Below are 14,314 nucleotides of genomic sequence, written 5' to 3' on the forward strand. Positions count from 1 at the left end.
TTAAAGCACTATACAACAATTCTTCAGACCACACTCACTTGAATATTGGCCAATGAGCAGAACTCTCACAATGGAATCCTCGCTTCTTCTGGCCTGTTAACACATCCCAAATGATAATGGCTTGAGGATCATCTTTTGTATCCATTAAAGGGCTAAATGACACCATATATCTATAAAGTAATAATATGACAAATTTGACTGCATTCACATACATTTTTCATCATATCTATGACAGTTGTTTTCACAACACACAAGAACATAAGAAACTGGAGCAAAAGTGGGTCATTCCAGCCACTGAACCCTACCCTGCCAATCTAAGTCTGGCTTTCTGTGCCAGACTTCAACACCTCTTTGGTATCAGCTCCTTATAGGCTTCAACTCATTACTTCAAAAATCTACTGACCTTCTCTTAAAATACTTTGTTATACTTTTACATACATTAAGCTTACCCAAAATCTTGCACGATTCAATAAAAACATCCTTCTTTGTTCCAAACGCTAATGAATAAAGGCCTAACCTTGTTTAGCTGTTCTTGATAAATGTTAAAACCTTCACTGATTTTCCATTATTTTTATTTTATTTTGGTTTGAAGATGTCAACAGAGATGTTAAAAATCAAAAAGAAACTGTGGCCCATCTGAGAAGCCAGGACTGAAAGTTAATTATAGGTTCATTTTTGATCAAAAGATTCATGAATCTCAGGGATGCGTTTTTGGGTATGAGAATGGATCTGGGTGGATTACTCTTCAGAGGGTCGGTATGGACTTGTTAGGCCAAATGAGCTGTTTCCATACTGTAGGGAATCTAATCTAATCTGGCCAGATTTATTTTATGTGTTCCTTAACTGTGTTTGTTGTCTGTCTTTTGTGTGAATGGGTTGAAAACTAATGTTAAAGCATCATAATTCTATGGATACCTATGTTTAATTTTGTTCTGCTAAAGTTACTGTATCATTAACAATTGCTAAGTTTTTGTTTAAGCTACAAACAGGTGTCGAGAATTGATTATTCATAACCTGGGATTGGTCAGAGACATACAGCATGGAAACAGACCCTTCAGTCAAACTAATCCACGTAACAAGACATCTTCAACTAATCTAGTCCGATTTGCCCATATCACTCTAAACCTTTCCTATTCATATACCCATCCAGATGGGAGCTCATTCCATACATGTAACACCCTCTGCGTGAAAAAGTTGGCCCTTAGGTCTCTTTTAAATCTTTCCCCTCTCACCCGAAACTGATGCCCTCTGGTTCTGGGCTCCCCCTCACCTCAGGAAAAAGACCTCACCTATTTATCCTATCCATGCCTCTCATGATTTTATATACATCTATAAAGTCATCCCTCAGCCTCCAACAATCCTCAGAAAATAGCCCCAGCCTATTCAGCCTCTCCCTATAGCTCAAATCCTCCAACCCTGGCAACATCCTTGTAAATCCTTTCTGAACCTTTTCAGGTTTCACAACACCTTTTCGATAGGAAGGAGACCAGGACTGTACGCAATATTCCAAATGGCCTAACCAATGTCCTGTATAACCGCAACATGAGCTCCCAACTCCTATACTCAATACTCTAATCAGTATAAAGGAAAGCATGAAAATGTGTTGCTGGAAAAGCACAGCAGATCAGGCAGCATCCAAGGAGCAGGAGAATCAATGTTTCGGTATGAGCCCTTCTTCAGGAATGAGGAAAGTGCGCCAAGCAGGCAAAGATAAAAGGTAGGGAGGAGAGGTGTTGGAAATGCGATAGGCGGAAGGAGGTTAAGGTGAGGGTGATAGGCCGGAGTGGGGGTGGGGGCAGAGAGGTTAGGAAGAAGATTGCAGGTTAGGGAGGTGGTGCTGAGTTCGAGAGTTGGGACTGAGACAAGGTGGGGGGGGGTGTAGTGGAAATGAGGAAACTGGAGAAATCGGAGTTCATCCCTTGTGGTTGGAGGGTTCCGATGCGGCATATGAGGTGCTCTTCCTCCAGCCGTCGTGTTGCCATGGTCTGGCGATGGAGGAGTCCAAGGACCTGCATGTCCTTGGTGGAGTGGGAGGGGGAGTTGAAGTGTTGAGCCACGGGGTGGTTGGGTTGGTTGGTCCGGGTGTCCCAGAGGTGATCTCTGAAACGTTCCGCAAGTAGGCGGCCTGTCTCCTCAATATAGAGGAGGCCACATCGGATGCAGCGGATGCAGTAAATGATGTGTGTGGAGGTGCAGGTGAATTTGTGGCGGATATGAAGGATCTCTTGGGGCCTTGGAGGGAAGTAAAGGGGGGGGGGGGGGGGGGTTGTGGGCGCAAGTTTTGCATTTCTTGCGGTTGCAGGGGAAGGTGCCGAGAATGGAGGTTGGGTTGGTGGGGGGTGTGGACCTGATGAGGGAGTCACGGAGGGAGTGGACTTTTCGGAACGCTGATAGGGGAGGGGAGGGAAATATATCCTGGTGGTGGAGTCCTTATGGAGGTGGCGGAAATGACGACGGATGATACAATGTATATGGAGGAAAAGGTGGGGGGTGGTACCAGTGTAGCTGCCCCAGCTATGTCTGCCTCTTTGTAATCCGCAGCTACACTGGCACCACACCCACCTTTTCCTCCACTACATCGATGAATGTATCAGCACTGCCTCGTGCTCCCACGAGGAGGGTGAACAGTTCATCCACTTTATCAACACCTTCTACCCCAAACTCAAATTTACCTGGACCGTCTCAGACTCCTCCCTCCCCTCTCTAGACCTCTCCATTTCTATCTCGGGCGACCGAATCAACACGGACATTTACTATAAACCGACCAACTCCCACAGCTACACCTCCTCCCACCCTGTCCCCTGTAAAAATGCAATCCCATATTCCCAATTCCTTCGTGTCCGCCGCATCTGCCCCCAGGAGGACCAGTTCCAATACCGAACAACCCAGATGGCCTCCTTCTTCAAAGACTGCAATTTCCCCCCAGACATGGTCGACGATGCTCTGCACTGCATCTCCTCCACTTCCTGCTCCTCCGCCCACGAGCCCCGCCCCTCCAATCGCTACCAGGACAGAACCCCACTGGTCCTCACCTACCACCCCACCAACCTCCATTTACTTTGCATCATCCGTCATCATTTCCGCCACCTCCAAACGGACCCCACCACCAGGGATATATTTCCCTCCCCTCCCCTATCAGCGTTCCGAAAAGTCCACTCCCTGTGACTCCCTCGTCAGGTCCACACCCCTCACCAATCCAACCTCCACTCCCGGCACCTTCCCCTGCAACCGCAAGAAATGCAAAACTTGCGTCCACACCTACCCCCTTACTTCCCTCCAAGGCCACAGGGATCCTTCCATATCTGCCACAAATTCGCCTGCACCTCCACCCACATCATTTACTGCATCCGCTGCACCCGATGTGGCCTCCTCTATATTGGGGAGACAGGCCGCCTACTTGCGGAATGTTTCAGAGATCACCTCTAGGACACCCGGACCAACCAACCCAACCACCCCGTGGCTCAACACTTCAACTCCCCCTCCCACTCCACCAAGGAATGCAGGTCCTTGGACTCATTCATTGTCAGACCATGGCAACACGACGGCTGGAGGAAGAGCGCCTCACCTTCCGCCTAGGAACGCTCCAACCATAAGGGATGAAATCCGATTTCTCCAGTTTCCTCATTTCCCCTCTCCCCACCTTATCTCAGTCCCAACCCTCGAACTCAGCACTACCTTCCTAACCTGCAATCTTCTTCCTGACCTCTCCGCCCCCACCCCCACTCCAGCCTATCATTCTCACCTTAACCTCCTTCCACCTATCGCATTTCCAACGCCCCTCCCCCAAGTCCCTCCTCCCTACCTTTTATCTTTGCCTGCTTGGCATGCTTTCCTCATTCCTGAAGAAGGGCTCATGTCCGAAACGTCGATTCCTCTGCTCCTTGGATACTGTCTGACCTGCTGCACTTTTCCAGCAACACATCCACTGCCCATCTAATCAAGATCCCACTGTACTCAGAGGTAACTTTCTTTGCTCTCCACTACACCTCCAATTTTGGGTCATTCAAAAAGTTTGGTTAGGAACCACTGCAGTCAATTTTGAACACCTGGCAGTGGTTAGCACTGCTGCCTCACAGCACCAGGGTCCCAGGTTCAGTTCCAGCCTTGGGTAACTGTCTGTATGGAATTTGCACATTCTCCCCGTGTCTGCGTGGGTTTTCTCCAGGTGCACCATACTGTTAGGTGCATTAGTCAGAGGGACATGGGTCTGGGTGGGTTACTCTTCGGAGGGTCGGTGTGGACTGGTTGGGCCGAAGGGCCTGTTTCCACACTGTAGAGAATCTAATCTAATCTTTGAAGGTTTTAATTGTATTGTGTTGCAAATAGAGTTAGAAAGGCAGATTTGGTTCAGCTATTAGTCTCCATTATCATAACATAAGCAAACTCTTTCCATTCCAGAAATCAGCCTATTGATTTGATTCCAATGCAAATATTGCACATGTTAAGCAAAACTAACGCAGTACCCCAAGTGCAGCCTTAGCAACACCCTGTACTGTAGTAACAAGACTTCCCGCTTTTAATCTGCAGTCCCCCAGCAATAAAGACCAACATTCAATTTGTCTGAATTCCTTGTGGTATTTGCATGCTAATTATGTTTCCTGGATCAGACTACTGCATACTTTAGGAGATTCTCTTGATTTAAATTATAGTCTGCCTGTTGATTCTTTCTACCAAAGTGCAAGAGCTCACACTTTGCTGCATTTAACTCCATCTGCTGCTAGTTTTTGTCTAATTTAATTTATGATGATTGGTAGGGTGAGTAGTCAAGGTCTTTTTCCCAGGATGGGGGAGTCCAAAACACGAGGGTATAGGTTAAAGGTGAGAGGGGGAAGATTCAAAAGGGACCTGAGGTGCCTACTCTTTCATGTAATTAGTGGTGAATGTATGGAACTAGGTGCCAGACGTGCTGGTGGAGGTGGGTGTAATTACAACATATAACAGCCATCTGGCTAGGTACATGAATAGTGCAAGTTGTAGTTGCTCCTCCCAGCTAAATATCTTTTCCAGCATGTAATATATGGGGATAGCATGTTTGCCATTGCAGGGACTGTAGAAGTTAGTATCAGATGAAGCTGGTTTCAGGCTCATGCTGGATTGAGGCTACCCAAACCCAGACCATGCAGAATCAATGGATGATAAATTTCATTCCCATTTGAGCTAGATTTCAAACGCATTTCCAAATGATAAGTTAAGGATATCTGCTTGGCACGGACAAGTTGAACGGAACCGTGCTGTATTAACTCTATGACTCCGTTAGCAACAGGCAGATCATCCTTCTTATTGAATCCTTCTTTTTGACTGGAATATATTTTGCTGAGCAATACGAAACATCTGCTTAAATGTCTGCCACTGCTCATCTATGGACTTATCCAATCATTATAGACAACTTTCTTCAAATCTCCATAATTGAGCATACCGGTTTGAGACCACAGTTCCTCTCCCTCAAACAGATTTTGAAATTCTGATGTATAAATGGGAAATGTATGTGAAATCCAGCTCAAATAGGGATGAAATTTGCCATCCATTGATTCTGCATGATCTGGGTTTGGGTAGTCTCAATCCAGCATGAGAATGAAACCAGCCTCAACTGATACTAACTTCTATAATGCCTGCAATGGCAAACATACTAGCTCCAAATATTAGATGCTGGGAAAAGATATTTAGTTGGGAGGAGCAACTACAATTTGCAGTAGACATTACAAAACCTATAAAAAAAAGTGATAAGGTGTGTGTGCACTTTTGCTTATCATAAAATCACAAAGTATTTTCTCTGTTTTAACATACTGTGCATATAAAGTGTAGACTTCAGGCATCAGGAAAGTGAAACAGAATTATGTTTAAGGATTATAGATTGAATAATCTACTACAAACTACTTGAGTAGATGGTCGAAAATATTTCAATGTTTATGACTGCAGGAAAACTAAAATACTTACACTTTGGTTACAAATGCAGAGTTAAGAATGTGAAAATATATATGGGAAATTATTAAAGAAATTTTGAAGTATTAAAGAAATTAGTATTGGCATATCTGTACTGGTGTTAGTATATCAGTATTAAAGAAATTAGATACCTTTCACATGGTGAGAAATCAATTAGCTGGACACCTTGGTGACTGAAACGCTGAATCTGTTTGAATTTCTCCCCACCCCAAAGAGCAATACCACGCTGATGGAATGTTGCTAAGTAAGTGCCTTTGGGCGACCACCGAACATATGTTTCTGTCCAACGCTGTTAACAAAAAGAATAAAACACAGTGAGAATCTAAACAATTTGAGCAATGTTGGACCTGGCTCAGTAAACAACCAAAGGAATGACACATTTCCCACAGTTAAAGAGCAAGTATAGCAAACATTACTGCCTCAAAAGATCAATATTTGCAAAGACTGAGTCATGTAACATTACCCGATTTCTTCATGGAGTTTTCATAGAATCCCTACAGTGTGGAAGCAAGCTATTTGGCTCATCAAGTCCAGTGACCTTCCAAAGAGCATCCCACATGGATGCACCCCATGCCTGTAACCCTGCATTTTGTGTTGCCAATCCACATAGCTTAGGCATCCCTGGACACACTGGGGCAATTTAGCACGGCCAATCCACATAACCCACACATCTTTGGACTGTGGGAGGAAACCAGATTACCCAGAGTAAACCTACACAGACATTGCTTATTGTTGCACTATGAAGTTCTTTTTCTTTAGATTAGATTCCCTACAATGTGGAAGCAGGCTCTTCAGCGCAACCAGTCCACACCGACCCTCCAAAGGGAAACCCACCCAGACTCATGTCCCTCTGACTAATGCACGTAACACTATGGGCAATTTAGCATGGCCAATTCACCTGGCCTGTACATCTTGGTTGATTTCCTTACATTTACCCCTGACTAATGCACCTAATAGTGTGGGTACTTTAGTATGGCCAATTTACCTGACCTGTACATCTTTGGACTGTGGGAGGAAACCAGAGCATCCGGAAGAAACCCACGCAGACACAGGGAGAACACGCAAACTCCACATGGACAGAGGCTGGAATTGAACCTGGGATTCTGGTGCTGTGAGGCTGCAGTGCTAACCACTGAGCAATCGTGCTGCCCTAAGTTCTGGTTAAGGCCAGCAACAAATCTTTTAACATCGTGGATCAAAGAACAGTGGATACATGAGTTAAACACTGATTAGTCTTGGAATCATTTAGTCATTAACAATAAACCATGGAGCATTAGAAATCATTCATACATTTAGATTAGATTAGATTAGATTACTTTACATTAGATTAGATTAGATTACTTTACAGTGTGGAAACAGGCCCTTCGGCCCAACAAGTCCACACCGACCCGCCGAAGCGCAACCCACCCATACCCCTACACATCTACCCCTTACCTACCACTACGGGCAATTTAGCATGGCCAATTCACCTGACCTGCACATCTTTTGGACTGTGGGAGGAAACCGGAGCACCCGGAGGAAACCCACGCAGACACGGGGAGAATGTGCAAACTCCACACAGTCAGTCGCCTGAGGCGGGAATTGAACCCGGGTCTCTGGTGCTGCGAGGCAGCAGTGCTAACCACTGTGCCACCGTGCCGTGTTTCTGTCAGCACAGGGTGCAGGTGAGCCCAACAGTTCTCTTTTATTCTATTTTGATATTAGCTGCCCCCAAAATACTAACCAAATTAGAAATTATGCAAACACACAAAATAAAAAAAAGAGGAAATTCAGTAAACATTTTGCCAAAATGCAGTTAAACCAAAGGACTGTAGTCCACCTAACTTATATTATACTTTTATAGTGGCATGTTATTATGTGTAAAGGATCTGTTTACGAACCAGAAAAACCCATTTCTTAGAAACAGTCTATAGCAGACAAGTATGAGGAGAGAAAAATTAGTACTGTAACTCAGGTGGTTAGCACTGCTGCTGCCAGGGTCCCGGATTCAATTCCAGTCTCAAGTGACTGGAAATTGGCACATTTTCCCAGTGCCTGCAAAGCTTTCCATAGTCCAAAGATGTACAAGTTAGGTTGCTCTGCCATGTCCAGGGATGCCTAGGCTTACGTGGATTAGCCACACAAAATGGAAGGTTACAGGCATGGGGTGGGGTGCATCTGGTTGGGATGCTCTTTGGAGGGTCACTGTGGACTTCTACACTGTTGAGATTCTATGATTCTAATAGTGTGTGTTTTGGGAATCATAACTGTCCTTACCATATGCCATTCTCAAAATATTTTAACACTGTATCCTGAGATATTACTTTCTGAAAAAGTCTACTCCAGTTGAATTTGAATGAACCAATGCCATTTCCACTGAGGGTTCCAGTACAAAGTGTACTCCATTTAAAATTACTTTTCCTAGTATAGCAAAAGGATAGTCATTTTAAAATCGTTGGGGCAAATTTCTCACACTGAAGTCTGCTTTTCATTTTCAGCTATCTTGCTCAGGTTATTTTGAGACTGTGAATAGCCCACTTCACAATATTGAATCAATTTCACATATTCTAGGATGAACTAAAAGACAGTACTTGTAACTGGCTTACCCCATCCCAACCCAAATGGTCAATTCAACTATGATTAGACAACTTAGTGCAAATTCAAAATCAAACCTGGGACCTTTAGTCTTGCCACGTATTGCTTTGAGCAAAAAACTAAGGATGAACTTTTTAATCAACTAATCCATTTTACTAAGACTGCAGAAATGCAGCAGTATCACCATGCAAAGATACTAGAGTACAAAAATAAGGCAATCAGGTTTTGTTGGGACCACACTTGGGATAGAGGATAGAGTTGGTCTCCATGCCCAAGGAACGATATACTTGCTTTGGAAGTGGTGCAGCAAAGGTTTGTTGAATTGGTTCCTAGGTTGATTTGGTAGTCCTGACTAGAAGCTGAAGAGATTAAACAAAACACTCCAAAAATTTTAAACATTAAAAAAAGTTTTTAAAATTGAAAACTAAAAAACAAGAACTATAAAAACAAATGAATTAATAAACAGAAGAAAAAGCTGGAAGAGTCTAATGATGACCAGGAATCAATTGTCAAAAAATCCATCGGGTTTCCTGTAGGGAAAGAAACTGTCATCCCAACTTGGTCTGGACTATATAGGAGTCCAGGTCCAAAGCAAGGTGACGATTGGTAGCAGTTTAACTGGAGGGTCACCATTCCTCACTCAGGGAAGGGGAGGGATGGAGAAGAAGAATCCTTCATGATAAGCTCAGCCAGAGCAGGAATCCAACCCATACTATTGGCCAGTCAACTGAGTCAAACTCATTGCTCACCAATCATCCAACCAACTGAGCTAAACAGGCCTGCACCAAAACAGCATCTAACAGGCCAATGGTCCTGAAATCTTGGCATAAATGGGATTCAAATCCAGGCTTCCAGAGACATTGAAGCCTAAATCAAATGCCTTCGACCACTTGCCACACTACTGACTAGGGTACTAGAGAGTAGGGGCATAGTCTCAGGAGGGTAAGGCAATAATTTAGGATTAACCAAGGATTATGAAACATTGGAATTCTCTTGGGGGGGGGGGGGGGGGGGGAAAAGGGGTGGGTAGTAGATAACTCACCACAGAACATATTTAAGACTAAGATAAATAGATTTGGGTCTCTCAAAGGAATCCATCGATGAGAAAGGGGGCAGCATGGTGATTCATTGATTAGCACTGCTGCCTCACAGGACCAGGATCCCAGATTCGATTCCCACTTTGGGCAACTGTCTTGTCGAGTTTGCACATTCTCCCCGTGTCTGCGTGGGTTTCCTCCGGATGCTCTGGTTTCCTCCCATAGTCCAAAGATGTACAGGTCAGGTAAATTGGCCATACTAAAGTGCCCACAGTGTTAGGTGCATTAATCACGGGTAAATGTAGGGAAATCATATAGGTGGGTTACTCTCCGAAAGGTCAGTGTGGTCTTGTTGGACTGTAGGGAATCTAAAAAAAGTGCAGTTAAAGCCCAAGATGAGTCTTGAGCATTCTGAGTGGTAGAGTAGTTTTGATGGGCTGAATGTTCCACTCTTGATCCCCTTAGTTAGTTTTTAGTATGTGTTTGAGCTTTTATTGCTCTGAAGACTTTTCTCAGTTAAGAGATTTGCGTGAAGTGTTAAATATAGAGAGTACTTACTGCCCGTTCTTCAATGACAACTGGTTCTTTTATGTCATTCCACAAAATAGCTGTTCTATCTCCAGATTCATAGATAATGCTGCACTGATCTCGACAGTCTGGGTCCTCCAACCAGTATCGGAGATTCCCCTATAACAGATATAAAAGTTTTATGACTTTGGCAATAACTTATCATTTAGACAAGAAGTTAGTTTTGAATTAGTGTTTAAAAAGTAAATATTTCCTTTACTGCAGGACCTACTGCTTATAGCAGGCACTTTGAGAAAAAAATGCCTTCATATATAGCGGTCAGTGTTAACAAACATGTTTTAAACAGAATGAGATATCATTTTTCATCTGATGAGTGTACTGAATAAGAGGCCATGATTTGATCCATGCAGGTGGGAAAGAGGAAGAGGCAGTTTCACTTGTACGATTGCAGATCTGAGCAGGGTTGAAATATCAACTGGCACTTCAAGTGCCATCAGCCTGAAATAATTGATGTTTTTAATATGGTTTATTTAGTCATGTAACTGACATCTAGTGTATTTACTCAAATTCAGATCCTGTCTAGATAATCTGTTTTAACAGATAAAGTGATTACCATCCATCTATTAACATGGACTTGGATCTGTTTAGTTTGATTTGGATTCAGATATCAAATTACAGATACATAACATGTCTAACAGTAAAGGGCCAGCAAGTTGAATGCTGCGACATAGAAATGCATATTCACACAAAAATAATGCAGGTAACAGAGTCAGAGATGTACAGCATGGAAACAGACCCTTCGGTCCAACCTGTCTATGCCGACCAGATATCCCAAACCAATCTAGTCCCACCTGCCAGCACCCGGCCCATATCCCTCCAAACCCTTTCTATTCAGATACCCATCCAAATGCCTCTTAAATGTTGCAATTGTACCAGCCTCCACCACATCCTCTGGCAGCTCATTCCATACACATACCACCCTCTGCGTGAAAAAGTTGTCCCTTAGGTCTCTTTTATATCTTTCCCCTCTCACCCTAAATCTATGCCCTCTGGTTCTGGACTCCCCGACTCCAGGGAAAAGACTGCCTATTTATCCTATCCATGCCCCTCATAATTTTGTAAACCTCCATAAGGTCACCTCTCAACCTCCGACACTCCAGCCTATTCAGCCTCTCCCTAAAGCTCAAATCCTCCTGGCAACATCCTTGTAAATCTTTTGTGAAACTTGAAAGGGTTCAGAGCATCTTTCCGATAGGAAGGAGACCAGAAATGCATGCAATATTCCACCAGTGGCCTAACCGATGTCCTGTACAGCCGCAACATGACCTCCCAACTCCTGTACTCAACACTCTGACCAATAAAGGAAAGCAGACCAAACGCCTTCTTCACTATCCTATCTACCTGTGACTCCACTTTCAAGGAACTATGATCCTGCACTCCAAGGTCTCTTCGTTCAGCAACACGCCCTAGGACCTTACCATTATGTGTAGGAGTCCTGCTAAGATTTGCTTTCCCAAAATGCAGCACCTCACATTTATCTGAATTAAACTCCACCCGCCACTTCTCAGCCCATTGGCCCATCTGATCCAGTCCTGTTGTAATCTGAGATAACCCTCTTCGCTGTCCACTACACCTCCAATTTTGGTGTCACCTGCAAACTTACTAACTGTACCTCTTATGCTCGCCATCCAAATCATTTATGTAAATGACTAGTAGAGGGCCCAGCACCGATCCTTGTGGCATTCCATTGGTGACAGGCCTCCAGTCTGAAAAACAACCCTCCATCGCCACCCTCTGTCTTCCTACCTTTGATGAAAGTTGAAAAATGTGGTGCTGGAAAAACACAGCAGGCCAGGCAGCATCCGAGGAGCAGGAGAATCGACGTTTCGGACATAAGCCCTTCTTCAGGAATGCGGGCTGAGATAAAAGGGTAGGGGGGATAAAAGGAATTTGGGGGAGGGGCGCTGGGAACATGATATGTGGAAGGAGGGGAGGGTGAGGGTGACAGGCCAGAGAGGTGGTGGGGGTGGAGAGGTTGGGAAGAAGATTGCAGGTCAAGAGGGCGGTGCTGAATCCGGGGGTTGGGACTGAGATAAAGTGGGGGGAGGGGAAATGAGGAAGCTGGAGAAATCTACATTCATCCCATGTGGTTGGAGGGTTCCTAGACAGAAAATGAGGCGCTCTTCCTCCAGGCATCGTGTGGTCAGGGCCTGGCGATGGAGGTGGCCAAGGACCTGCATGCCCTTGGCAGAGGGGGAGGGGGAGTTAAAGTGTTCAGCCACGGGGCTGTAGGGTTGGTTGGTGCGTGTGTCCCAGAGGTGTTCCCTGAAACATTCCGCAAGTAGGCGACCTGTCTCCCCAATGTAGAGGAGACCACATCGGTACAACGGATACAGTAAATGATGTGTGTGGAGATGCAGGTGAATGTGCCGGGAGTGGAGGTTGGGTCGGTGGGGGGTGTGAACCTGACAAGGGAGTCACGGAGGGAGTGGTCTCTCTGGAATACTGATAGGGGTGTGGTGGGGTCTGTTTGGAGGTGGCGGAAATGACGGAGGATGATACGATGTGTCCGGAGGTTGGTGGGGTGGAAGGTGAGGACCAGTGGGGTTCTGTCCTGGTGGCGATTGGAGGGGCGGGGTTCAAGGACGGAGGTGCGGGAAGTGGAGGAGATGCGGTGGAGAGCATCGTCGACCATGTCGGAGGGGAAATTGCGGTCTTTGAAGGAGGAGGCCATTTGGGTTGTTCGGTAGTACCAACCAACCCAACCGCCCCATGGCTGAACATTTTAACTCCCCCTCCCCCTCCGCCAAGGACATACAGGTCCTTGGCCGCCTCCATCGCCAGACCCTGACCACACAACATCTGGAGGAAGAGCGCCTCATCTTCCGCCAAGGAACCCTCCAACCACACAGGATGAATGTAGATTTCTCCAGCTTCCTCATTTCCCCTCCCCCCACCTTATCTCAGTCCCAACCCCCGGATTCAGCACCACCTTCTTGACCTGCAATCTTCTTCCCGACCTCTCCGTCCTCACCCCTCTCCGGCCTATCACCCTCACTCTCACCTCCTTCTACCTATCATATTCCCAGCGCCCCTCCCCCTACCCTATATCTCAGCCCGCTTGGCACACCAGTCTCATTCCTGAAGAAGGCTTATGCCTTCTTGCTCCTCGGATGCTGCCTGGCCTGTTGTGTTTTTCCAGCACCACATTTTTCAACTCTGGTCTCCAGCATCTGCAGTCCTCACTTTTTCTTACCTTTGAGCCAGTTCTGTATCCAAATGGCTAGTTCTCCCTGTATTCCAGGAGATCTAACTTTGCTAATCAGTCTCCCATGGGGAACCTTGTCGAACACCTTACTGAAGTCCATAAAGATCACACCTACTGCTCTGCCCTCAATCTTCTTTGTTACTTCCTCAAAAACTCAAACAAGTTTGAGAGACATGATTTCCCACGCACAAAGCCATGTTGACTATCCCGAATCAGTCCTTGCCTTTCCAAATACATGTACATCCTGTCCCTCAGGATTCCCTCCAACAACTTGCCCACCACCGAGGTCAGGCTCACCGGTCCATAGGTCCCTGGCTTGTCTTTACCGCCCTTCTTAAACAGTGGCACCACGTTTGCCAACCTCCAGTCTTCCGGCACCTCACCTGAGACTATCGATGATACAAATATCTCAGCAAGAGGCCCAGCAATCACTTCTCTAGCTTCCCACAGAGTTCTCTGGTACACCTGATCATGTCCTGGGGATTTATCCCTTTTCAAGACATCCAGCATTTCCTCCTCTGTAATATTGACAGTTTTCAAAGTGTCACCATCTATTTCCCTACATTCTATATCTTCCATATCCTTTTCCACAGTAAATACTGATGCAAAATACTCATTTAATATCTCCTCCACTTTCTATGGCTCCACACAAAGGCCGCCTTGCTGATCTTTGAGGAGCCCTATTCTCTCCCTAGTTACCCTTTTGTCCTTAATATATTTGTAAAAACCCTTTGGATTCTCCTTAATTCTATTTGCCAAAGCTATCTCATGTCCCCGTTTTGCCCTCCTGATTACCCTCTTAAATATACTCCTACTTTCTTTATACTCTCAGGATTCACTTGACATATGCTTCCTTCTTTTTCTTAACAAAACCCTCAATTTCTTTAGTCATCCAGCATTCCCTATCACCCTGACAGGAATATACTTTCTCTGGATTCTTGTTATCTCATTTCTGAAGACTTCCCAT

The 14,314-nt window shown here is 45.2% G+C and overlaps 1 protein-coding gene across 1 annotated transcript in view; it reads right to left on the reverse strand.

Moving 5' to 3' along the window:
* LOC122560418 (eukaryotic translation initiation factor 3 subunit B) overlaps positions 1-14,314 on the reverse strand; it is a 75,237-nt gene that overhangs the window by 38,445 nt on the left and 22,478 nt on the right. Inside the window, exons 5-7 of the mRNA XM_087998038.1 lie at positions 10,110-10,238; positions 6,072-6,229; positions 39-170 (exon numbers count right to left, since the gene is read on the reverse strand). Coding sequence (XP_087854164.1) covers positions 39-170; positions 6,072-6,229; positions 10,110-10,238 — 419 coding nt within the window. The remainder of the gene's footprint in view (positions 1-38; positions 171-6,071; positions 6,230-10,109; positions 10,239-14,314) is intronic.

The sequence above is a fragment of the Chiloscyllium plagiosum genome, unplaced genomic scaffold (assembly GCF_037043375.1).
Source record: "Chiloscyllium plagiosum isolate Xiang-an unplaced genomic scaffold, Cpla_swu_hap1 HiC_scaffold_20, whole genome shotgun sequence".
In the NCBI taxonomy this organism is placed as follows: Eukaryota; Metazoa; Chordata; class Chondrichthyes; order Orectolobiformes; family Hemiscylliidae; genus Chiloscyllium; species Chiloscyllium plagiosum.